The sequence below is a fragment of the Trachemys scripta genome, chromosome 5 (assembly GCF_013100865.1).
Source record: "Trachemys scripta elegans isolate TJP31775 chromosome 5, CAS_Tse_1.0, whole genome shotgun sequence".
Lineage (NCBI taxonomy): Eukaryota > Metazoa > Chordata > Testudines > Emydidae > Trachemys > Trachemys scripta.
In genome coordinates, this window is record NC_048302.1 from 89,416,977 (window position 1) to 89,443,933 (window position 26,957).

The 26,957-nt window shown below is 39.6% G+C and overlaps 1 protein-coding gene across 1 annotated transcript in view; it reads left to right on the forward strand.

Moving 5' to 3' along the window:
• SCFD2 (sec1 family domain containing 2) overlaps positions 1 to 26,957 on the forward strand; it is a 297,110-nt gene that overhangs the window by 50,192 nt on the left and 219,961 nt on the right. Inside the window, exon 4 of the mRNA XM_034772647.1 lies at positions 19,119 to 19,294. Coding sequence (XP_034628538.1) covers positions 19,119 to 19,294 — 176 coding nt within the window. The remainder of the gene's footprint in view (positions 1 to 19,118; positions 19,295 to 26,957) is intronic.

The window sequence follows — 26,957 nt, forward strand, 5'->3', positions numbered from 1 at the left end:
CCCAGGAGAGACCTAAACTAACTACTTAGCCCAGCATCAGGCTTTGTAAAAGATGGTGGGGGTAAGAACACTGTAACTTCCTAGAGTAGTGTGGTAACTCCCTGAGTAAAGTTTGAACTGAAATTCCAAACTTTGGGTAGGAGTGGGACGTGCCTGGAGATTTGGCCTGGCCTTAGGGAACAAGAAAGAATAGCCTGTAAGTTAATTTAGAGAAGGTTAGGGATGGGTATTAGCCTGGAGGATTTTTTTCCTATGGAAAATTGATCTGGAATGCTGTTTATAGAGAGAATACCAACAACTTTTCCGTATGCTGGGGTAATGCAGTATCTGAAACCTGAAGTAGATATAGAATAGGAAGCAGACATTTTTAAAAAAAGGCACTTGCATGATATTATAAATAACAATTCATTTATTGATGTGCTCTTTCTAGAGACAGCATCAGTCCAAAGGTATTAAAGACTCAATACTATCAAGTGGAGGGATCAAATAAACTTCAGGAATATCTATAATACTTTTCACAAAAATTACCTGATTACTGTATGATAGCATTGCAACCCTATTGCAAATTATTCTTGTGAAGGGGAATTCTGGTTGCTTGGCTCCCTTCTGCCTAAAATCTAAACCTTAACAGTGTTGACCTAGCTTTGCATGCAATATATAACTGTTCATAAATACACTGCTACTTGTCTGTTGTATTTCTTAGCATCAGCATTTATATTTAGCCTGTGTGGCCTTGTGCTAATTCGGCCCACAACAGTACCTTCTTTGGCACTGTTCTAGAGTGAGTATGGCAGCCTTCTCCATGCATGTGGCTGGTACACAGGCTGTCGCTAGCACCTTTCCTTGTTTTCCCTTAAGATGGCAGGGACACAACTATATTTAGGGTCAAATTGTTCCTTTCTGTGTTAAAAACAATTGAAGTGGACTCTGGGGCAAGAAATCTCCAAAAGGCTCCCTTTGCAAAAGTCCCTTTTGGAAGAGATTTACGAAAGATACTATGTTCTTTGAGAATGTCAGTACATACATGGAATCGTAGTCATAATCTCCTGCCATTTGAAGTTAGTGATTATATAAATATAAATAGTGCTTCCTTCCCGATCCAAGATACATATGGAAATAGAATTTAGAGTGCCTCAGCCTTAATAATTCATTTCCCTAATCGCTGGTAGATTTTGTCTGTCTTCCTCTAAAGGCCTTTCCGCACAAAGCTTCTATATTTTTCAGTTGACCTTCCTTTTTTTTTTTTTTTTATCTTTTTCTTCTGGTAGCCTTTGAACGTAAGACTCCCTATATATTTCTTCATTAATGGTTTTCTTGTATAGCCAAATATGTATGGTCACACACACTTTCTTAGACATATGTTCATAAACCTGTAAATGTGCGGTTCTCCAGAGTAGCTCATATGTATAAGGCAAAGCACAGCTCATTTCTTCAGTAAAGGTCAGTTTAAAGTTGAAGTGCTTACTTTAAAGATTTGTAGAGAATTGAAAGTCAAAAGTATAGGAAGCAAAATGATCAAGTATTTTTTTAATCTGTTCTTTTGCATTAAGGTTACACACACTGGCTCAAAGTGTACAATTTGTGAGACTCACTTGGAGCTTAAAACACTAATCTTGGTCTTTTTTTCCTACTTAAAATGCCCCCATTTTTTGTTTGTAATTTCACAGACTTATCTGTGCAGGTCCCACAGCCATGATTACACTAAAGCAGCATCTGCTTTAGTTTGTTTACTTGTTTGTGTTAAACAAAAGTCAAATGTACTAATACGTGCAGCCCAACAAGAATCTACAGAGCCTAGCTTCCCAGATCCACTGTGCCCTTCCTATCCCACTTACCCCTTCCTAGCAATTTAGTTAGGCTGCCCTTCTTTCTCACTGGTGGGTTGGACTCTATTTTATTAGTTTTAAAAACACAGAAGTATTTATTTCTGTAAAGGTTTCCCTTGGTATGTGTGCCCTGTTTTGGTATGTATTCCAGTGACTTCTTATTGCATGTTGATAGTTGGCTTGATAAGTTACCAGTGCACTCTAGAGGAGCATAAGAACTAAGATCTAATTTTCGCATATGTGTATAAAAGGAAATTATTGGTCTTTTCAGAATCAGTGCATGATACTCTGTCAAAGAAAACTGATTTCAGGAATTTATACTGGATCTTTCAATTGCTTGAAATGTATTATTTTAATTGAGGATTTATTAAAAATTATTGTGACAAGAAAAGCCCTACTATCAATTTCTTTTTAAAAGGTGGTGTTAGAGGGCTTATTCCTTCACCACCACCCACTTCCCTGGTCCTTCTCGCATGAACAGAGAGCAACAATACCTGAAGTCCAAGGTGCAAACAATTTGATGTTTATTGAGGTGAACTTCCAGCAAGCTTAAATCCAAATTACTTTTTCCTTATTTTCGAATCCCAACTTACTTCCTGTTTGCCCCTAATTTATATAGTAATATTCTCAGCTATATCTTAACCAATCATTTTACTGAAATTTACCTAACCAATCCTAACATATTGCAACATGATTAGCTAACCAATTATATCCCACCACCTTAATTAGTTTACACCCAGCAAAATTAATTATACAGCAGACAGAAACAATCACAGAACCAGACAGAGACCATGCAAATAAACCATAGCTAAGTGGGAACTATAATGACAAAACAATACAGAAGTGAGAATTTTACAACTACATCTATAAAGACATAAGGGTTTCCCAGCTGTGTCTATTGATAGGTGCGTTCTTACCAAACAGAAAACTATCAAACTAAATTGCCTTTTACATCTTCTAGGCTCTTCCCTTTCTCTGGAGGTGATAGATCGGATCACCTTCCAAACAGCCCCAAATTTGCAAATGAATTTTAATTCTGCTGAGAAACAGCATTAATTTAACACCATTAATCTGGGCTTGAATAGGGACTGGGAGCGGCTGGCTCATTACAGAAGCAGCTTTTCCTCTCCTGGAATTGACACCTCCTCATCTATTATTGGGAGTGGACTACATCCACCCTGATTGAATTGGCCCTGTCAACACTTGTTCTCCACTTGTGAAGTAACTCCCTTCTCTCCATGTGTCAGTATATAATGCCTGCATCTGTAACTTTCACTCTATGCATCTGAAGACGTGAGGTTTTTACCCACAAAAGCTTATGCCCAAATAAATCTGTTAGTCTTTAAGGTGCCACCAGACTCCTTGTTGTTTTTGTAGATACAGACTAACATGGCTACCACCTGGTACTTGACACCAGCTAAATGATAAACATTATACCTAAATTCTTAAAGTATAGGACTTTAAAGACAGGCCTGAATATCTGTATCCTAACAGGTAGGTTTATTAGAAACTTCAGGGTTTAAAAAAAAGGCAGAGGTCATTATGTCAGGCTTCTCTATTAGCTTCATTCAGTTTCAAGCTGCTATTGTAATTTTTATTATGTTTTCATAAACAGCTTAGAAAAGTTCAGGTAGGGATGAAATTCAATAGTATGAAGTGTAAGGTCATGCACATAGGATTTATTAATAAGAATTTCTGTTACAAACTAAAGACTCCTTAGTTGGAAATGACAGAGGAGGAAAGAGAACTGAGTGTGTTGGTCGATTGCAGGATGACAATGAGCCACCAATGTCATGTGGCTGTGAAAAAGGCAGCTGTGATCCAGGCAAGGCATTTCCAGTGAAGAGCTATTTAAGCTAAAGGACAACGTTGGCACAAGAACAAATGGGAATAAACTGTCCATGGACAAATTCAGGCTGGAAACCAGAAGGAGGTTTCTAATGATCAGAGGAGTGAGATTCTGGAATAGTCTCCCCATAGGAGTTGTGTGGGCAAACAGCATAATTAGTTTTAAGACAAAGCTGGACAAATTTATGAGTGGGATTTTATGGTGGTTTTGCTTGTGATGGTGGGGGCAGGGCTTAGCAGGGGATCCCTTCCAGTTTGTCCTAAAGCTCATGCTTCCTGGCTTCGGGTGGTCATCTACAGGGGTCAGGAAAGGATTTCTCTTCTCCTCTCAGTGTATTCTGGGGAAAGGGTGGGAGGGTTGGCCTCATTCATCTGAAGCAGCAGAGATGGCCATGGTGGGAGATGGGTTTGGCCAGTGGTCTGAGTTGGCACTGAGCATTCTCTTTACCATGAGCTTAGCAGGCTGGTTCTTGCTCATATGCTCAATATCTAACTGATCACTGTACAGGGGGTTGGGAAGGAACTTTTCCCAGTTGTCTTGGCAGTGACCTTGGTTTTTTTTTTTTCATCTTCCACTACAGTGTTGGGGACACTTGCTAGGATTATCTGGAGATATCTCACTTAATCATTTCCCTGCCATTGCAGAGGCCTTACATATTGGTCTTCCCTAGACTCTGAGTGTGGCATATAATAGTTTAGTCTCCTGTGGTCTAATTTTGTTTGTTGGGTTTACTGGGCAGGAGTCTCATGGTGTTGGTGGCCTGTGATGTGCGGGAGGTTGGAATGGATGAGCCAATGGTCCCTTCTCACCTTAAATTTTAGGTAGACATACACCACTATTTCTGTTAGTAGGTTACTTCATGTTTTGCTCCCTATAGTTCCTATCAGATACAGAGGTGTCTGGAAATTGTAGATGTAGCTTTCCTGTTTTATGTCTTGTAGTGAGAGGTAGTGTGGGCTAGTGGGGTGAGCATAGGACTGAGAGGCAAAGATCAACCAGTGATCATGCCATAAAGATAACTGAAAAGGCAAAGACTTTGAACTTGATAAGAAATAAGCAATCTTCCTTTATGATGACTGTCTTCGGTATAGCATAAAATGGGAAGTGTTAAAAAATTGGATTGAAACATTTCATCCTGAATATACTACTTTAAATGGATTTAAACTCATAGGTCCCTTACTAGATGCTACAAATGAAGAAACACAGGAAAAATTAAAAGTACTAAAAGGATCAACATTATGGTTAATGCAAGATGGACACTCAAACATGAGAAATGACCAGATAATAGCTACAAACATCCAGACAGGGAAGAATGTGTTGATTCTACAGAATATTGTGTCCAAGATGTAGAAGGTGCTATTCAGTAAAGCAGAGAAAAATATAACAGTAAGGAACTTGCCATTTTCTCAAACAGTGAAAATAAAAAAGATGAGAGGATTTCTCAGGTGCAAGTATCTTTATTATTTGCTGTTAATGTTTATTATGGTGTTGCCTAGGTGCCAACCAAAAATTGGGGGCCCATTGTGATAGGCACTCTACAAACAAAAAAATAGTAGCCTTGAAGAGTTTTTAGTTTAAAGAACTTTAGTATGGGTAGAGGTTGGGCACACAGTTTAAATGTCATGAGAAAAAAGTAATGCCTAATGCAATCTTAAAGCACATTGTGGAAGTTCAAAATGTTGCATGCAGATACCATCAGCCTCATGGTCAGTCAGTTGCTTGGTTGGTTGCTTTGTTGATTTGATTCAAAAAGTTGCAGTGGAAAACTGTCTTAAAATTTGCTCTGATAATAAGAACTTCGATCAGAACACAGCACACATTTTTACACTTCTATTACTTAGCCAACATGGCTTCTTCCTTCTACAAAGTTCATAGGTTGAGCCCAGAACAAGAAGAGGAGGCTGAAACATGGCTATTATTGGAACATGATTCTAAGATCCTTCCTTGTCTACAGGCATTTAAATATGAAGATTCAAATTTCTACTCCAAAGCGGTTTGTGAAGGAGATTGTCTCTTAGTTCTCTGCATCAAACATGGTGGAAAGTTGTGGCAGTTACAAAAGAAAGGAGAGTTGAATTCAAATTTTGACTAGCTAGCTCTCCCTCAATCAAGGCTTTAGCACGTTGTAATTGGTTTGGTTGAAACTTGGTAATTGTCTTGATATTAAGAAAGCAAATCTGAATGGGAGGATTTAAAAGTTGATAGATTTACTAAATTAAGGGATTTTTAGGGGGGTTCTTTAATTGGTCATTCACTAGGTTTTGTTCTTTTTCAGACCATGAGAAAACAGCAACCCCAAATATTGGCAGCTTTTTGCAGGTAGGGTACCAATTTTGGTCCATACACAGCAGACCTTCCTCATTCAAAATTCCTGCTGAAGTCTATCATAGCTGATGTACAGCTTTGGACATTAAAGTCTAGTCTACTGAGGCAGTTAATATTAATCAGACAACCTGTGTTATTACATACCCTATCTGAAAAGTGCCTTGAAATATTTAACTTTCACCTGAACTGTTCTCAGAGCATGGTGGACCATGCCACTGTGACTCAGAAACCTCTTAGTGCTACCTGGCAAGGGGCACAGAGTGGGTGCATAGAGGTTACAGGAATCTCCTGAGTCTGGCATGCACATTCTGATTCACCAAAGAATGTAATATGATGTTTCAGATAAAAACCGGTGTCATCAGTATTATTGCAACATGCACTTATAGATGTTGTGTAAAGAGTTATATGTGTATATACTAAAAATATGTTCTTAAAGTCTGTGTCTAGGTACTAGTCACCAGCAAAGCTGAAAAAAAAGTTTTGTGTCAGAGAAGAGATGTCTAGCCATCAACCTGTTTACATGTAAATTGAGCATAGTCTCATTCACCACTCTGAACTGAATGCAAATGAAAAATTGTAAGAACTTCAGAAAGAAACTAAAACGAAGAGAGAAACAGTGGGAGAGGAGAACACTTCAAAGATTTGCTCTATGATTGGGGGTAAAGATATGCTGGTATTGCTCACCTCAGAAGCAAATGGACAGCAAATTTGCTTCATGTAAGTGGGGTCTCCACCAGGCTTGGCTGGAAATGCTTTAGAGAACTTTGGGTGAGAAACTTCTTTAGCAATAGGTTAACTGATTAGTTGAGTTTAGTTTCTAGAAAATGTGTTATGATTTTGTTTTATGTGTAGCCATTAGTTTCCAATATTTTCACTCACTATCACCTGAATATCTCTTTTTTTGATAGTAAACTTATTCTTGTTTTCACTATAAAATGTATCTAAGGCCTGTGGTGTTAAGCAGAGTGCTGGTCCTGAGTTGAATCTTACAAGCTGGTGTGCACTGTTCCTTTGGGGACAGGAGGCCTGGTAATTTTTGTAACTGTTCAGTGGATAAGGGGCTGGACACTTTAGGGAGCTCTCCGAGAACTCAGAGGTTGGTGTGAAACCATTGCTACTACAGAGAAAGCGAGGCCTGAAAGACAGTGCTTGTGCTGTCAGAGGTTGATGGTTTCAGGGACCTGATCCACAGCAGGCACAGACAAGACCCCCTTCATGCTAAGGGCAGGTGGTGGTGAGGTGCCTCACAACCCTCAGTATCCCTGGGGAACATCACAGCCACTGTGTTTTGTTAACGGGGCAACAGATCTAGGTCATATGGGAGGTGGTGGAAATAGTTCTGGAAATGTTCTCAGCAATTTTAAAAAAATATTAACTACAGAGAAGAGGCTGTTAAAGGAAATGTGCCCTATTTAGCAGGGAGGCTGAAATGGGTAAAGGGAAAATTTATTCGTAATTGAATGGAATTATGTTAACCAGTGCTGGTTAGCAGGAACATTTTAGAAGAGGTGGTGATGAACCAAAGAGTGAATGAATTCAGCCTGTTCAGAAAAGTATGTATCTTGAACATTAAAAGCTTTATAAATCTTCATAGGCTAAATGTAGTTGAAGAAGCAGAGGGGTGAGCAGAATTTGTCCCCTGGTATTTTAGGATGATATTACTGTAGTAGGTAAACATTGGGGTTGTCTTTTTTTCTTCATCTTATGTAACAGCTGAATAATGATTTATTTTCTAAGTATGTTTAATAGTTGCTTGACTATGTTCATTTACCTTGGAGGAGGAGATATTAAGGTCCATTATAATTTATAAGAAAATAAGATATAAAAATTCAGTTTACAATAAAATTCCAGTTCTGTGCTTGTATTACAAGAAGTGCATACTATAGCCTATAAAATGTATTGTGCTGCTTCATGTCTTTTGCAGAGCTCGAAGGCTAAACTTCAGGGTTTCAAATAAACTATTTTAGTCCTATCTTTACTCAGTGAATAACCTTAGAACATCTATAATCTCAGTGGTGTAAGATGGGTAACAAACAGTTCAAGCCCTAATAAAATTGTAAGGCATATCATACTTGTGCCTCATAGCTCACGTACTTTGCACTTTATTGCTGTAAAACCGTTAGCAGATGGAAGTGAGACATTATTGGAATCCAGTGCAGTGATGTGAAACAGCAATATACTGGTAGTATGTTATCTTTGATTAAATTATAGTTGGCACATGGAAACAGTACTATTTGGCTAACCTTACTGTTATTCCTTTTAACAAGGGAATTTGCTGACAATAGCCTCTTTGTGAGTCTGGAGTTTTTGGATAAAGCTGCTATATATTTAATCTCAATTTTTGTTATAGACAGAAAACTCAAAACACTTAATTTGAATTCATGGGCAGGTCTCTTTATATGTCTGGTTGTTATTACAGCTTAAAGGTAATTCTAAAAGTTTAAACGAAAACAGAAGTGTGTTGATCTTGTAAGAATGTTACAATTAAATCCAATTTTATTATGTTATTGTAAAATTGCAAATAGTGAATATCAACTTCATCAGATACTCATAGACTTTAAGGCCAGAAGTCTGTTGGTTAATAAAATGAAATTGTATTAGCTCTTTATTAATTTGCTCTTACTTTACATAGTTTGTGGCCTGTTTTCCTATGATCAGTTATGGTAAACATTGATGCACTGATGCATATCCATCATATTTTAGCTTCAGGAAGTCCAAGGGTTTAAACTAAACTTGCATTGTCTTTCACGTATTGTAATTATTTTCATGTAATTCCTTTGAAACTTGGATTGGCTTTAAAAATGGGAGGATCATGATTTTGTGGTATGAGAAATTGACAAAAATAGCATCTTAGACTGCTTACTTAAAACTAATGAAAGTTTTGGTTCTGGATTATCAGACATACATAGTTTCAACCCATTATAATTAGGATGACACTTTCTAATGTTTAGGAGAGGGTAATACATCACAATATCTGCAAGAGACTTCTGACCCCCAGGTTATCATATAACATGTTGAGGCCCTTTTAGGCATGTATCTTGAGATAAAAGACAGGCAAGATGTATCCAAAAATACCTCCATCAGTGTTTACTGATTATCCACTAACCAATAGTAGGCATAAAGCTAAGTCAGTATTCCTGTTATATAGCAATAAACTGTACGCTACCTAGAGATGCATCAAAGCCAACTGACAACACTGGGGGCATCACTGTGTCCTACGAAAAGGAAATGGGGCTTTGCCACTTTTTGGTCTCCGCTGAAAGTGACACAATATCATTACAAGTATACATGGATGCTTCTTTTATTCATTGGATCAGGAAAGTCTGTTACATCTTTGTAGTAATTATTTTTATTTTACATTTTCTCACCAGAAGAAAAATCTCATTGTACAGCAAAAAAGGACAACTCACTGAAACAAATACCTCCACGTAAATGGAAGCAGCTGAATTGTGGCATCAGTGGCATGAAAATGAATGCTACATAGCCATTGACAACACCAATGATAGGGGAGAGAATAGTTTACTGATCTTAAAAGCATAGTATTAAAGCTACATGAGATAAATAACCTGCAAGAAGATACAGAGCAATCAAACGTACTCAATGTAGAAAAGATTCACTAAAAATTGTGCACCAAAATGTGACTTATGAAACAGAAACTATGTCTTTAGATTTACAAAGCACTACAATAGATAGATGTTAACCCTATGAGAGCTATGCAAATTTGTTTTGGCTAGATTCCATGCTCTAGATGAGTTGTACAATAAATAATAGTGTGACCTCTATGTAAGTGACTATCAATACATGCTTGAAGAAACAGAAATGGCTCCTATGGCACTCTTGCAACATGATAGAGGACTGGAAATATTTGCCTTATGTGCCCAAGAAATGGTGGCCTGTTCTACTTGCCGATGTTTAAGTGTACGTTAAGTGTACGTATGCAGCAAAAGGAAGACACCTGCTAGTCAGAAGTCAGACAACATTGCCATAATTGTGCTTAACCATATGTTCACAAAGGGGACTATCCCACATGAGTTAGGGTCCTACCAAATTCACAGTCCATTTTGGTCAATTTCACGGTCATAGGATTTTTAAAATAGTAAATTACAGTGTTGTAATTGTAGGGGTCCTGACCCAAAAAGGTGTTGTGGGGGGTTGCAAGATTACTGTAGGGGGGGCTGTGGTACTGCTACCCTTACTTCGGCGCTGCCGCAGGCAGTTGCATTGCCTTCAGAGCTGGGCAGCTGGAGAGTGACGGCTGGGCAGCTGGGAGCCCAGCTCTGAAGGTAGAGCTGCTGCCAGCAGAAGTAAGGATGGCAGGGTATGGTATTGCCACCTTTACTTCTGTGCTGCTGCCTGCAGAGCTGGTCCCTCAGTCAGCAGCTGCCACTCTCCGGCCACCCAGCTCTGAAGGCAGCTGCACAGAAGTAAGGGTTGCTGTACCACAACCCCCCCCCAAAAATAACCTTGCGACCTCCCCCCACAACTTCCTTTTCGGTCAGAACCCCCAGTTTGAGAAATTCTGGTCTCCCCCGTGAAATTGGTGTTGTAGAAGGTAAAAGTACACAAAAGACCAGATTTCACGGTCTGTGATGCATTTTTCATGGCCATGAATTTGGTAGGACCCTACACATGAGAGTGAACCTATGGCATTTGTGGAAAGAAATGTTTTTCTGAGGGGCAACAAATGCTAGCCCTGTTTTCAATAACTATTTGTAAATAACACCTGTTTAAAAACAACACAACAAAAAAAACAAACAAAATGCAGATGCAATCTCATCATCATCTGCTTTTGATACGTTCCATCCTATCCACTACTCTTTATCTATTCATTATCTATTTTGATTTTAAGCCTTCTGGGTAAACGGCTGTGTCTCCTGGTCTGCAATGAACAGTGCCTAGCAGAGAAAGCACCTTGGGTCAGTATGTCACAGCAAGAAGCCAACTGACAGTCATGTCATCACAAATTTTCAAACTTCTGATTTTCACATAGGAGACACAGAGAAAATGCAGTTTCAGAAAAATTCACTGTGTAGGGACTGACTTAAAGTCTGAAGAAGAAGAAGCTGCCTTTGTGTTAACAGCCTACCAAGATGAAAAGGCTGATGCCCCAAAACAAATATGCAATTAATAGACACAAGCATGGAGTCACTGATAATCTGGGTCAACTGTAAATCTGATTTAGGAAATGCATCATCTTTATCTGCAGAACAAAACCAGACTAGTTTCAAAGACAAAGATTTAACATGTTCTGCTGAGAGTTGTGCCCCATGCCGGGCTTGTTCAAAATAAGTGACAAAGGAAGGATCAACTGCAAAACCTATACTCTACATCACCAAATGATTTCGTGTGTGGAAATATTGATACCACTGTTAGGTTGTTCCTTATGCATAATAAAAAAAGGTGGCAACCTTTGTTGACCAAAACACTATGGATGTTGGTATTAAGTCTCCTAGTAAAGTACCTCACCATGTTTCATAACTTGAGTGGGAAAAATAAAGGACTTCCAGATTTATTTATACAAAGGTAAGACAGCCACACCTGTATCCCAGAACACAGAAGAGAATGAGAGAACTATCTGAAAGGAACAAGAAAAATACAAAAGCAAGACATTATTAAAAAGATCTACCCTGTGGGGTTCTAAAGCTGTAGATGTCTTCAAAGCACAAAACGAAGATGCAGTGCACATTTGTGTGGTCATGCATTCTCCAAATGTAACATTTTAAAGTGGACCATCGTATGACACTGAATCTGGATGGACCTGCACACTACATTTTTAATGGAATTGGAATCAAGACCCCACTTAAAAAAGTGTTATAGTAACACAAACTATACCCCTAATCCAGGGGTCGGCAACCTTTCAGAAGTGGTGTGCCGAGTCTTCATTTATACACTCTAATTTAAGGTTTCATGTGCCAGCAATACATTTTAACGTTCTTTAGAAGGTCTCTCTATAAGTCTATATATTATATAACCAAACTACTGTTATATGTAAAGTAAACAAGGTTTTCAAAATGTTTCAGAAGCTTTATTTAAAATTAAATTAAAAGCAGGTCTTATCAGTTTAGTGTGATCCTTGCCCTTGCTTTTCCTTGCTGAGTTTTCCAATGTCTGGCACGTATTTGGATACTTTAAGCTGCACACAGGCTTCTGAGTGATCAGTTGTTAACCAGCTGGCAGAAGGTCAGCGGCTGGAACCCCAGATCGGCAGCTAAGGTGAGTGGAGCTGGCAGCTGGTAGGGCTGAGCAGGGCCAGAGGCCTGGACCCTGTCTGGCAGAGGACCTGCACTGGAACTCCAACCAGAAGCAAGGTGAGTGGGGCTGCGGCGGCAAGGGGTCAGCAGCTGGAACCCCAGAGCAGCGACTGAACTGCTCAGCCCGGCCCCGCTGTGGGGTTCCAGCCGCCGGCTCCTGTTAGCCAGGTCTCAGCCTGCTGCCAGCCTGGGGTTCCTTCACTCAGGCCACCAGCGGGCGCTGAGTGGGGCCAGCGGCGTGGACCCCGGCTGGCAAGGGGCCAGCAGCTGGAACCCCAGAGCAGCGACTGAGCGGCTCAGCCCGCCCCCCCCTCTGGAGTTTCGGCTGCTGGCTCCTGCCAGCCGGGGTCTCAGCCCGCTGCCAACCTGGGGTTCCTTCACCCAGGCCAGCAGCGGGCGCTGAGTGGGACCGGCGGTGGGACCCCGGCTGGCAGGAGCTGGCGGCGGAAACCCCAGAGGGGCGGCGGGCTGAGTGGCTCTGCCCGCCGCTGTGTGCCATCAAAAATCGGCTCGCATGCCACCTTTGGCACATGTGCCGTAGGTTGCCGACCCCTGCCCTAATCCATATCATCATGATTTCCACTCATATTGGATTGCACCATGCCCAAGGTGATCCTTTAAGTATAGTCAGCTATAGAAGTTGTCCAAAGCATTATCAGACAGATAATCACTCCTGTGACTAATATACTGACCTATTACGATGACGTGCTTGTCTTTGGAACAACTTGCCAAGAACACAGTGAAGCACTCAAGAATGTCTGAAAACACATGACTTTAATGCTAAATGAGGATGTGTACATTTTAAAAAGCCAACTGAAATCCTCTGTGCATATATTTTTTCAGTCAGCTCATTTCCCTAGAGGTCATAAAATCATAGAATATCAGGGCTGGAAGGAACCTCAGGAGGTCATCTAGTCCAACCCCCTGTTCAAAGCAGGACCAATCCCCAACTAAATCATCCCAGCCAGGGCTTTGTCAAGCCTGACCTTAAAAACCTCTAAGGAAGAAGATTCCACCACCTCCCTAGGTAACCCATTCCAGTGCTTCACCACCCTCCTAGTGAAAAAGTTTTTCCTAATATCCAACCTAAACCTCCCCCACTGCAACTTGAGACCATTACTCCTTGTTCTGTCAGCTGGTACCACTGAGAATAGTCTAGATCCATCCTCTTTGGAACCTCTTTCGTGGCATCTGGCCTTCCTGCTGCTGCCTGGGTATCTCAGGGGCTTGTACCCACCTCTGAGTTCCAGGGGTCAGTGCAGGAATAAGATGTGTTGGTACTTTTCCAGGCTCTGCCCACAACCAAGCTTCACCCCTTCACTCAAAACAAGCTAGGAGATGGCTCAGCCAAGCAATGGTGTAGATTTCCAGTCATTTTATAGACATAGGTAGTACTTAATTTCACTTTGCATTTTGCAACTCTGGCTTCTCCACTTCAGTTTCTTCTAAAATCATGATTAAAAAGCACATGCGGAGGAAAGTATATAATTTTATTTATGTACATTTAACAGGACAGCCTCCTTCTGAATGCCTCCTCATGGCTAGGGGTGGCTCTGCAGCAGCCTGCTTCATTTCCCCCCTTGGTTCCTTGAGGGAAAAAAAAGCTTTCACAAGTCTAATAACAGCCTTTCTTAGGGTTTAGTTTTATTTACATAAAGTTCAAAATAAGCTCAAAAAGATCATCCACCCTAGTCTTAAAATGAGCACAGCCCCTCCTCCCTGAGGTATCGTGTGTGACTGTTCTGTAAGCCGTTAAAAAAGATACGTCTGCTCTGCCTTTTTTGCCTTCTCACAGAAGGAAAACAAAACTTCCAGCAGTATCTTTCTACCTAGCCACAGTTCCCTTCCTCAGGGACCACTGCAGGAGACTTCCTGCAGCTTCACACTACAATCACCCTTTGGCTGTCCACACACCTGTTTGGGCCCATTGCTGTGTCTAGACATTTTGGATGACAGTTGTGGTGTACAGTGCTTCTTTTGATGGGACAAAACTTGTGACTCTTCCTTTTCCATGGGGACCTTGCCACTGGGCCATGTGTTTGTAACTATAAGGCTAAATTGCTGCATTGCACTTTAAGGGCGACCCCTGAAAAGGATTCAGAATTGTCAGTCAGTGCAGATTGAATAAGGCATTCTGAGCACAGAACATCAGTGCTCCATTTTCTGTACTGGATTCCTGCTAACTTGTGAGGGAACGTGGGGTTCTAGTTCTAATCCTCCATTTGGTATGGGAACGTGTTATCTGAGGGATTGTCTCCCTTCCTGTGTTCCTGTAACCGATGGAGCACTGTTGTTATGGGGGATAGAGAGATTTTCCTCAGCAGGGAAGTATTCTTATGGACTTCAGAGTGTACTTCTAGGAGCCTACTCCTTCCATGGCTGTAGAAGAGCCAGAGTCTGAGGGCAATATAAGAACGATTTGGGTATTTTTGGTCAAGTTTTTGATTGATCTTTAAGCAGTAATATAGAATAGGAGGGTTTTTTTAAGTGAGCAGAAGGGTTTGTACCTCTGTAGAGACCTGGTAGATATTTCTAGAATACATGAACTAACTTCACACAGACTATTCACAGAACAGCTAAGAAGTTACAACTTTCATTGTTGTTAAGCTAAACTGGATTCAAACCATTAACTTTGAAGTGAAAATCTTTCTGTTTCATTATGAGTTCCCCGAATCATCTGCTACTCTTCCACTAGTCTTTCTTCACCATAAACTTTAGACCAAGCCTCCAATATTGTCATTACTTTATTTGTACAGCCTAAGAGTTTTTGCCCAAATATGTTTAATATTACGCTTTTAAAAAAATGGTACAAGGGTTTATTCCTGGAAGACAAATCACTTCCTCTTTTCACTCCACCTAAAGCTAATATAGGTCATTATTTGTGCATTTAATATTTTTATCTTTAATGTGTATTCTTGCATTTGTTGTTTTCAAAGCTGTTATAAAGTTATTTGAACACAACTCTGATAAAGGAAAAAATAAATTATTTCAACAGAAGTTATTGTTTGGCTATGAGGCTTGTATAACTTGTAGTTTTGGGATCTTCATTTGATGCCCAGTAATTTCCAGGTGGAATTCAAATGTTGGTTTTAACCTGCATGGTCCTAAAAGTTTTGGGGCCCAGTTTTGTGGGAAATAGATTATTTTCTTTGGACATATAGCCAAAGCTGAGATCAGCAGAGGCTCTTGAGCTGATTCTCCTTCACTCCAAACAACAAAATTGCTGTTAAGATGTTCTTTGAGAGGGGTCCTCAGACTGGAATTCACTCCCCTCATTCTGCCAGAGCTCGGATCTGTTAACATTTCAGACATATTGCAAAACCCCTTTTTTTCTTCCCAGGCATTTGGGAAGTGGGTGGGCTGAGGTTTGGAGGTATTGTCTTTGTTATTTTGCCTTCTGCAGAGACGTTTTCATTTATTACCATGTTTACTAGGGCATGTTTGTATATTTATTGCTGGAGTGGGATTTAATCCGGTCTATTAATTTTCATAATAAATATCTTAATGTAGCGGCGGCCAGAGTCTGAGATGAGTGCTTGTTTGTTTTACAAACATAAATAAATGGTTGCCTCCTCCTGTATCCCTTGTCAAAGTTCACTTCCTAATCTCTACTTAGTTTTTAACTTTTGTGCAAGAAAGGATATTCTTAACTTATTTGTATCCCTTAGAAAGACAGTATGGACTCTACCTCCGTTATATAGGAGGACTTTAGAATTAGGCAGCTACTTTGCTAGCCTAATATAGGCCCTGATCCTGCAATTTGTTCCTTGTGGTCAGACGCCTGTGTCCATACAGAACCCCTTCAAAAAGCAGCGAAGTTCTGCGTAGGTCCAGTGTTCTGGAGCTGAGTATGGACAAAAAGGAGCAGAAAGGGAAGCGGGGGGGAGGGGTCGTCAGAGGGGTGTACACACACTTTAGGCAGATAGAGAGAAAAATGTATGGAAATTGTAAATATTACAGGTGAAATCCCGGCTCCATTGAATTCAATGGAACTCTTGCCATTGGCTTAATGGGGCCAGGATTTCACCCTACGATTTCATGTGCTGTGGAACTTTCCCTTTTTACTATTCTAGAGCTAACAGAGATATTATACATTAAAAATGCTGAATGGATCGCAAAGGAACAGACCCAATAATGAATCTGGATTAATTTGTATAAAGAATAGTATAAATAATAGAATGAGATTAAATTATGTTTTCTAACTTGAAATCAGAGGTCTTGATGATCCCCATATTTGACTATATTGTGCAGGAGGAGAGGAGGACTTGCAGCTTCATGTTTTCTCAATTGTAGCAAGTTATCAGATTTTGAATGAGCTACTATATATCATGTCTGCTAAAGGTAAAAATGTATTCTTTATCAAAGGTATGTTGCAAAGCATCATGGGGTGACATTTTCCAATCACCATCTAAATCTGCCTGACAAAGCTTTAAAAGAAATAAAACACAACTAAAAGTTCCAGTGTTTAGTCTAAAAACACATATGGCTGAGGTTGCTGTTTTAGGCTATGTGAACTAACTGTAGAAGTCTTTTGTCAGCTCTTCGTCCCACTAAAGCCTTGTCAGCATGAGTAATGTGTTAATTTGCTGACTTTTTGCCTTGATGTTTTGAGTTAAGTTTCCTATAAAGAGTTTGTATTTTTTTGTTTTAATGCCTTTCCATATTTTAAAGATACATTTGGAGAACTGTATCTCCAGTGCTTGCTCTTTAGAATCACCGGGAGTAAAAGGAAATCCTTTCAAGATTGTATCTTTGTGAAGAAATCTGACCTGGTCTGCACTACAGAGTTTTGTCAACAAAAGTTATGCCGATATACAGCAACCGCTTTAATTAAACCACTGTCTACACTATGCTCCTTGTATTGGCAGAATGCATTCACATTAGCAGCTCTTACATTGACACAGAGCAGTGCACGGTGGGTAGCTATCCCGCTGTGCAACTGGACACAGGGAGCTTTGGGAAGGGGTTGCAATGCTTCATGGGACAGGTTCAGCGTCACATGATGCAGGTTTCTTAATCCTGTCGTTCCATAGGCCTCCTACTATATTGCCAGGTGCTTTTCAACTGAAATGTGGGGGATGAGTGTGTATGGAGGGGGGGAGTGTATGACAGGGAGTGTGTGTGTGTGTTTGGGGAGGAGGAGTGTGTCAGCATGCTGACTCTTTAAATTCAGACAGCAGATGGAAGCACACACCCACACACGCAGTCTCTGCCTACCTGCCACTGTGTTCCTAGTGCTGGAGAGAGCAGGATTCCACGTTAATGATTTGCTGGTTGCTGCCGTATGGTCAGCTGTCTGAACTTCCCGAAGCTTTGAAAGGGGAGGGGCATGTGCCTGTGTAACTGGAATGCAGGGCAGCCAAGTTCAAAATAATGAGCAGAGTGGTCACGGCGGGCATTGTGGGATACTGGGGGAAGCCAGTGATGTCGACATAACAAATGGCAGCGTCTACATTGACGGTTTGTCACTTTAACTTTGTCGCTGAAAGATTTTGCCTCTCGTCGTGGTGGGGTTTTTTGGTCAGAAAAACAGGAGAGTTTTGCCAACAAAAGTGACATTGTAGTGTGTATGCCTCCACTGTTTTGTCTCCACTGTTTTGCCGACAAAACTGTGCAGTGTAAACAAGGCCTTAGAGAGAAGAAAAGAGATGAGGGGCCCTGTAAACTGGTGAAGTGGCCAAACAGGAAAACAAAGATACAGTTGCCATCACCAGGGTCCTTTCCTTAAGGAAAATTATAAATTATAAAAAAAAATCAAGATCACATAAATAATACTTAATAACAGAAAAGCCTTACTTTCATTTCAGCTAACTACCATGATCCAGGGTGTGGAGCCCTATCTAACTATTACTATAATACCAATACTATACCAAGTATTCTCCCAATTTGATCTTCCAAACCACTCTTAGGCCTGGTCTGAACTAGGAAAATTACTCATTGCTAATAATATGCCATGAAATGGTACAAGCATGGTGTATCCTGGTCTATGCATTGCAGTTGACCCATGTTCAGAATGATTCAGCTGTGCACATTGATGATACCTGTTATCAGCAAGGGGTAATGCTCCTAGAGTAGATCAGATCTTATAGATCTCCCCACTCTTCTCTTACATTAAGGAGACGATTGTGTACTGTGTACAATGCATGTATATATGAACAATGGGTGAAATCATACTGTCTTGTTCAGTGATCTCCTCAACTCACATAAGCTGAGAAAGGTCAGATCCCTTGGAGGTTTCTCTTCTGTGATGTGTTTCAGGAAATGATATGGGTGATTTAGTAAGTTGTACTCTTCCTCTGAGTCAATACTGAACCAAATGTTGTCCTAGCCAGGTGCCATGGGACACTGTGCTGCTGGACGGTGCAGTGTTATGGACAAGGTGTAAGACTAAGGAGCCCTCTGCATGTGCTCATTAAAATTCCCACCGTAATTTTCCCAAGAGTAGAAGTGTTAGCCCAGTGTCCGGGAGAGGTATTGGAGTGATTTCGGTAGCTTACTTAAATTTCCCCATATGTTTGAATGAGAGAAGTTACTTTTCACTTTGTGTCTTAAATTGCTCTTTGGCATTGCTGTATGTTGTTAAATATCAGCCAAGTGCCTTATCTAAAATGACTGCACTTCAATCATGGATGAAGTGATCCTGTAGAAAAGAACTATGCAGTCCAAACTTGCTAGTGTTAACACGCAGGGCAAAACTCCCGTTGATTGCAGTGGAATCAGGAACAGGCCCATAGCTGTGAAACTTATTTTCTGAATGAAAAGCATCGCATAAATATAATCCATCGTCATTAAAAATGTTTGTTCAGCTATTTATGATTATTCACTGTCGTGAAATGTTGGTAATATGCTCTGTTTTTCTTTTAACAGGTAGAGTCACCCCAGAACAGCTCAGTTCATACATTAAGCTTTTCAAAAACAATTCCAAAGCTCTCAGGAACCACTGTGGACTTCTACAGCTTGTGCTGGCCACAATCCAGGTTTTAAAACACCCCCAGAATGCCAAATGGGACAGCTTCTTAGCCTTTGAAAGGCTACTTTTGCAGGTACAATATTAGATAAGCTTACTTAACTTTATACTAAGTAAACAATGTAATTTTTACGTAGTTAGTTTTAAATATTTTTGCCCAATTTTATTTTTGCATAATTTGTTTGGGCTATATGATATTATTAAAAAGCTACCTCCTGAACTTATGTTTTTCATACATTTCAAGCTATTTAAAAGAATGGGAAACTACACAGTTAATATTTTTGTAGTTTTTAATTCTAATAATTTTAGACACAAAATTAAATATTACAGATGAAGGTACATAAAATAATTTGAATTGTGATTGGAACATTTGCATACTAAATTGCAAGATGACAGCATAGATTTATGTCACTGGTTAGGATCACTATTAAGCTTTAAAATAATAATGATAAATAATGGGCTTATGGAGCCAAGACACAGTCAAATTCAGAGATGACTTAAAGTGGTAAGTTCTATACCTTTATGTGAGTGTAAGCTTGTGTAATTTACATATTGAGTGGGTGAGATTTAATAGGGAAAGCCACCATTAGGAGAACGTGATATTAATTTGTTCCCTCACACATTCATACTGTCACTGACAACTTCTTACAATTTCCTGTTGGAAGTGACACTCTAACCAATATGTAATTTATATTTCTATCTATGCTACCACTGAACTTTAAGAGTAGATGGTATAGTGAACAGACTGTATCCTGCTTAGCTTGGATACAGCAGGGGTTTTCAAAAGAGTCTAAGGGAGTTAGGTGCAGGTAGTGTAAAGTGGGTGGCTTAACTCTTATAGGCCCTCTTCAAATTATCACTCTCTGGAGCACGGCAGAGTGAGCACACAATTAATGTCTTGGATAATAGAGTGGAGAGTATGCTTATAAAATTTTCAGATGGGGGGCGGGGGTTGCAAGCACCCGGGAGGACAGGATTACAATTCAACATGATTTTGACAAATTGGAGAATTGATCTGAAATCAACAAGATGAAAATTAATAAAGACAAGCGCAAAATGGACAGGCAGCTAATATGGAGATATACCTATCTCATAGAGCTGGAAGGGACCCTGATAGGTCATCGAGTCCAGCCCCCTGGCTTCACTAGCAGGACCAAGTACTGATTTTGCCCCAGATCCCTAAGTGGCCCCCTCAAGGCTTGAACTCACAACCCTGGGTTTAGCAGGCCAGTGCTCAAACCACTGAGCTATCCCTCAAATGCACAGCTACAAAATGGGAATAACAGGCTAAGTGGCACTACTGCTGAAAAGGGTCTGTGTGTGTGTGTGTGGGGGAGCTATGGTGGATCACAAATTGAATATGAGTCAATAAGCGATGTAGTTGCTTAAAAGGCTAATATTGTTCTGGGGTGTAATTGTCCCAGTCTGCTCGGCCCTGTTGAGACCTCAGTTGGAGTACTGTGTCCAATTCCAGGTGCTTCACTTTAGGAAAGATGTAAATAAATTGGAGAGAGTCCAGAGGAGAGTCACAAAAATGATAAAAGGTTTAGAAAACCTGACCTATGAGGAAAAGTTAACAAAGCTGGGTATGGTAGGTCTTGAGAAAAGAAGACTGAGTGAGGACCTGATAACAGTCTTCAATATGTTAAGGGCTGTTTTAAAGAGGTTGGTGATCAGTTGTTCTGCATGTTCTCCATGTCCACTGACGGCAGGACAAGAGTAATGGGCTTAATTTGCAGCAAGGGGCATTTAGGTTAGAAATTAGGACAAACTTTCTAATTATAAGGGTAGTTAAACTCTGGAACAGGCTTCCAAGAGAGGTTGTGGAATCTCCATCATTTAGGGTGACCAGGCAGGAAGTTTGAAAAATCGGGACGGGGGTGGGGGGTAATAGGAGCCTATATAAGAAAAAGACCCAAAAATCGGGACTGTCCCTATAAAATTGGGACATTTGGTCACCCTCATTGCAAGATTTTAAGAATAGGTTGAACAACCATCTGTCAGGGATGGTCTAGGATTTACTTGGTCTTGCCTCAGTGTAGGAGGCTGGACTTGTTGACTTCTCAATGTCCTTTTTAGCTCTACATTTCTTTGATTCTATTAATTTTTTCTGTGGCATGCCCCTGTGGCATGCCCCTGGGGCAGCAGAGCAAAACACTACCCCTTACTATGGGCTGTGTTCATCTGGCACAATCTAGCCCAGAAGATTGTAAAGTATGTATTAGTGGCCGGAATCTTCCACCCTTATTCACAGTGACTAGCACTTTATTCCATGAGTAGTCCCATCTGTTTCAATGAGACTGTTCTAAGGGAAGGATTATTCACAATGAGTAAGGGTTGCAGAAACTTGTTCTAAAATATCATAGGTGGATAAATACATTTAGGCGGCTTAAAATATCTATTTTTTCCTGCAAAAAATACAGCCTTAGTAGCATTTAACATTTTACTGCAGTATTTAGAACAAAGTTTAGAAAAGGGCAGATGTTATTTGAACACAAATTAATATAGATTGGCTTGACAAATACATTTTGTTGAGTCATAAAAATAGTTTTACTCCTACTGGCGTAATTTCTGTCTGACAGCAGGTTAAATGCATTTAATCTACCGACACTGTATGACATATAGTTGTTCTTCACACTTTCTCCTGAGCCAAAAGTATCCAGGGCAGATTTTATTATGTAGATATATCTAGTAAATGAAGTGGATTTAAATTGCCATCTATCTCACCTATGATTGTATCCCCATATTTGGACTCATACAGTGGAAAAGACAGATTATTATCTATGATGTTTAGAAATATAATGCTTGGAAAATAATTTTAATTGGAAAAGCAAAGCTTCTTATTTCTACAATATATCACTGATATTTTTGTGTTACTCTTCAGAAGGAAACATTTTATTAGCAGGAGATTACTGAATTTTTTTTTTTCAAACATGGCAGACCATAGATGCTGAAAGCAAACAGCTGTTTTCACAATTTTTTTGTTTTTTTAAAGGGAGATCCCTCTTTAGTAGGAAGTTGTTCTTCTCTGTTATAATAGCTTTGGGATAAACTCATGGTAAGAAGTGTAAAATTCAACATAATAAAACTGTTAAACTAAAACAATATTACATTTAGAGCTAAACTGCCCAAAACCAGGAAAGGAAGTTCCCTTAACCCAGTCCTTTTGTCTAAAAATCACTACATAATACTGGGCCTTGCTATATGCTTTATTCTATTGTAAAATGGGGAACAAAATAGTTAAAAGTGCAGTAACATTGTTTTGCAAAGCACTTGGAAAGTCAACATGGATTAGTAGACTCAACCCTGGACTAGGGGGCCATTACTCCTGTGGTCTGATCTAAGTTTTGTCAGTGGTTTTGTTGTGTACTACTGTGTAAGTCATGTAATCTAAGGGTTTGTCTACACTTAAAATATGACTGTTATTTGGCTAACCTTAGGATCCATGACCAACTAAAACTCCCCCAGCTTTTGTCTACCACCTGACTTAGGCTGCAAGCTTTTTGGGCTGGGATTGTGTCTTGCTGTGTTTGGACATTACATGGCACATTGTGAGTCCACCATAATTCAATAACAATTAATAATAGATTCCTGGGTGCCAGAGCTGTTGGCCTCTACCCCACCTACCATTCACTGCTGGAAGTGACATCAGGGAGCGTGGAGCTCCCTTTTCTTCAAAATCTATCAATGCCAGTTATTTAGTTGACAAGAGTGGGGCTTCAGAGAGAGGCAAGGTACCTCCAGCCTCTGAGGACTAGGAATAGCAGACCAAGACTGAAACCAGAACTCTTATTCTGTATATCTGACACTGTATTATGCGGCTGTTAAACTTCCAGGCCAGCTCAGGAATTAGGTTATTTTAGTAGAGTGTTAGGTTTTAGTGTCTCCTGGTGATGTGAGTAAGTCAAATACTGTGGTGATGGGAGCTAGAGAAGTAACTAAACAGATAAATATTGGCAGAGTACAATATTTTCATGGTCTCAGAGTCCACAACATAATTAGTTGTTTTAACCTTTGTTTTATTTACTTTGTTCTTTATCTCACAAAATGTTTTGAAAGGCAGAATAGTGGGCTTTTTGTTCTGCTAAGCTTCTTGAAAAAATAAAATTTTATGCATATATATTTGAAAAAGAGAAAAAAAAATTTAATGCCAGCTGGTCATTCCAGTGTTTTTATTCCTCTCCTAAAGGAAAGTTATGAGGTTAATAAAATGACATCATTCTCTCTCCTGTGAATGCCATAGTGCAAGCTAAGGAAAAAGGAGTGGAAAAAACTATAATACAGATGAACATTTTACATTACAGCTAGTGTTTAAATGCATTGTACACCATACTCTGTGTACCTAGCCTCCATTTTGCCAGAAGTTGGGAGTGGACGACAGGGAATAGATCACTTAATGATTGTCTGTTCTGTTGATTCCCTCTGAAGCACCTGGCATTGGCCACTGTCAGAACACAGGATACTGGGCTACATGGACATTTGGTCTAACCCAGTAGGGCTGTTCTTATTTTTCAATAACAAATATAAGTTAACATTAAAGGTAATAACTTTGAAGTGTGGGTATGCAGTGATTCCACCAGGTGCTGTGATTCTGTCCCATCTCGTCAGATGAAACAGGATCTGGCTGGCTCAGTACTTAAACAGGTGACATCATGGTTCTTATTTATTTGTGTAGGCAGCACACGCACACATACGCATGAAAACACTGTCCCTGTACCAAGGAATTTGCAAACTAAAGGCATGATTCTGCCTGTTGTGCTGCATGGACATAGGACTCCACCTGCGTGAAGTTTACTATAAGATTGGGACCTACATACCTTTATTACAGTACATCCTGAAGGAAGTGGTATTCATCATTCATATGGGTGACAGCATTCACTCTGAATACGAATCCGAAGCCTGAGCACAGTGTTCAGGAGCGCTATTTAGGGTGCAGAATTCTTGACATCCTTAAGGGCCCATTGCACTGCTCATTAGTCAGTTATGGATACAAAGCTGCTGCTAACACATGAGAAAAGAGTAACACACAGTCTGCTTCCTCTGTTAGTGAATGAAGTTCTTACCTCAGCTTCTTATATCTATAATTCTTACATTGGTTTATATACCTCTATCCCGCTATAGCACGACCCGATATAACACGGGTTCGCATATAGCGCGGTAGCAGCAGGGCTCCAGCGGCGATGTAAAGGGTCCGGGGCTCCGGCGGCTGCGGGGAGCCCCGGGCCCTTTAAATCATCGCTGGAGCCCTGCCACTGCTACCCCGATATAACGGCGTTTCACCTGTAACACATTGGGGATTTTTGGCTCCCCACGACCGCATTATATCGGGGTAGAAGTGTATTGTGAATTTTGCATAGTTTTGTTAGACCTATTTAAACCATTTTGCATTCTGCCATTGCATTTCCACTGTTATTGGTATCATTAATATCTATTCTTTTTATAACTGGATTTTTTAAAAACTTGGCAGTTTATGCAAGTAGCCAATGTACAGCCCCACACAATCCTGTCACACTCTCATCTCCTGTCACAGATTTCCGCCGCTTGTTTATTACACGCACCTGTTGTATCTTATGTTAATTTAGACTGTAAGCTCTTTGGGTCAAGAATTCTTTCCTATGTGTTTATACAGCATCCAGCAAAACAGGGCCCCGAGTTAATTGTGACTACTTAAGTGCTTCTGTAATAGAGATAATAAAATAATGGCCTACATTTTCAGAAGTTACTACATACTTCGAATGCCTTTATTTTTGGGTGCCCAGCTTTGCACACCAGAGCTCATATTCAGCATTTTTTGAAAATCAAAAATTCATTAATTCAAGGGATTTCAAGCTGGACACCCAGAAATTGAGGCACCCAAAATGACTAGACACTTTTGAAAATCTAAGCCATAGGTAAAATTTTATTAGGGATGAATTAATTTCCCATCTTTAGAAGAATTTGTTTTTCTCTCTTGCTAGGTTTTTGAACTCGAAGAAAAAAAGAAATAGGAGTAGGAATTATAACTCCTCCATATTTAGTGCAAACATAGGTTCAGCTGTTTCTGTTGATAAAAGGGTTAAAGAAAACGGTTTTAAGGATTTCTAAAACTACTTGACAAAGGCTGAAAATATCTTTCATTATGCAGCATTGGAACAATCATAATGAGATGTTAGGAAGTCCTTTTATGCCCATGGAGCAGCAGCTTGTTTGTAGTCCTCCCTAGAAAATGAAAAGTACCCTGGCTGTGATTCTCTTTTAAGAGAAGAAATGTTGTGCAGCCAAATAAAATTCATACAAAGCCTTTAAAGTGAACACCTAGTGAAGAAACAACTTTGTTAAATGAACAAATGTTTACAGCAATAAAACTTAAAAAGCCTTGGGAAAAGAATGCTGACTGTACTAAGTGAATTGGAGCTGTTAAATGAATTTCTTGTGTACCAAAACAAAACACGTGCTCTAAAATATTACTGTCTTATTAAATAAATGATTGTTAGGGGAGCTAACTGTTAAGAACATATATATTATTTTATAATAAGAATAAGCATTTAACAGATTTAACAAATTTTTCTTGTCAATTTTCCCATGAATAACATAAGAAAATCATATTGCAATTGGTATGGCTTGCTTTCTAGTAGTACCATATAAGATTCAGTTTTATAAGCACATTAGTCATTTGAGATTTGTTGGAGACGTTCATCAGCTTCATGGGAATGTCTATTGAGAGTTACAGGTCTCTATACTCCTGTCAATCACATGTCACTCTTACTCTGTTTCCCCTACGCCCCCAGATGTATTATTAACTGTTAACTTCCTATTAAATATTTCACTAATAGGGATCAAATGCCAAGTACTGTGATTGTGCGAAGTACAGAGGTAAGGAATATGGGAATATTAGTGATACAGGGAGCTAATTGCTATGTACCTTTTAAAAACATTTGTTTTCCAAGTATATAAATTAATTTGTTTAGAATTTTTATAGAGATTTATTTACTCACAAAGACACAGATTCTGCCACCTTTACTCAGTGTCAGTAGTCTCTTACTCTGTGAGTAAATCCCACTGATGGCTCTATTTAATGAATAAGGTAGTACTCAATGGGAGTAAAGGTGGAAGAATCTGGTCCAAAACCCCTACATTCTTAAACAGATTATTGTAAATTTTATTAAATAACTTCAGCACAGTTTTCCTTAGTATAAAATTAACGAATTCCACAAGTTGTAGTGAGTGATCAAAAATGCAGAAACTTTTCAGAAAACAGGAAAAATGAGTCCAATGCACCACCCAGGTTTTTTGGCTCACCAAATGTACAGAAAAAGGAATTGGACATATTTCAGAGCTAACAAAGTGATGGATTCCAAACCCCCCTACATCTTGTAAATGTATAATATGGAAAAGAAATGGTGTCTTTAGATGTGGCCTTTGTGGTCCCATAAAAACAAACACAACTATAAAGTATTCCCTGTTGTTCCTTTTGCCTCCTGGTAACAGAATGCCCAAAGGAAGACACCCGTTCTAATTTTCATTTTGAGTTTGTTTTCACAGTATTGAATTAACTGGAGGTAAAATCCTAGAGAAGACAAGACAGCTTGTAATTTTCACACAAGCTAGCAAGTCAAGATAAACCCTAGACTCTCCCATAGTTTTAACTCAGCCTGCTGTAGGAAAGCCTTGGGTTTACCTTGACCTGCTAACTTGTGTGAAAACAGACTGCCTTGTCTTCACTAGAATTTACCGTGTTTTAGTTACCTCAGGTTAAGAAC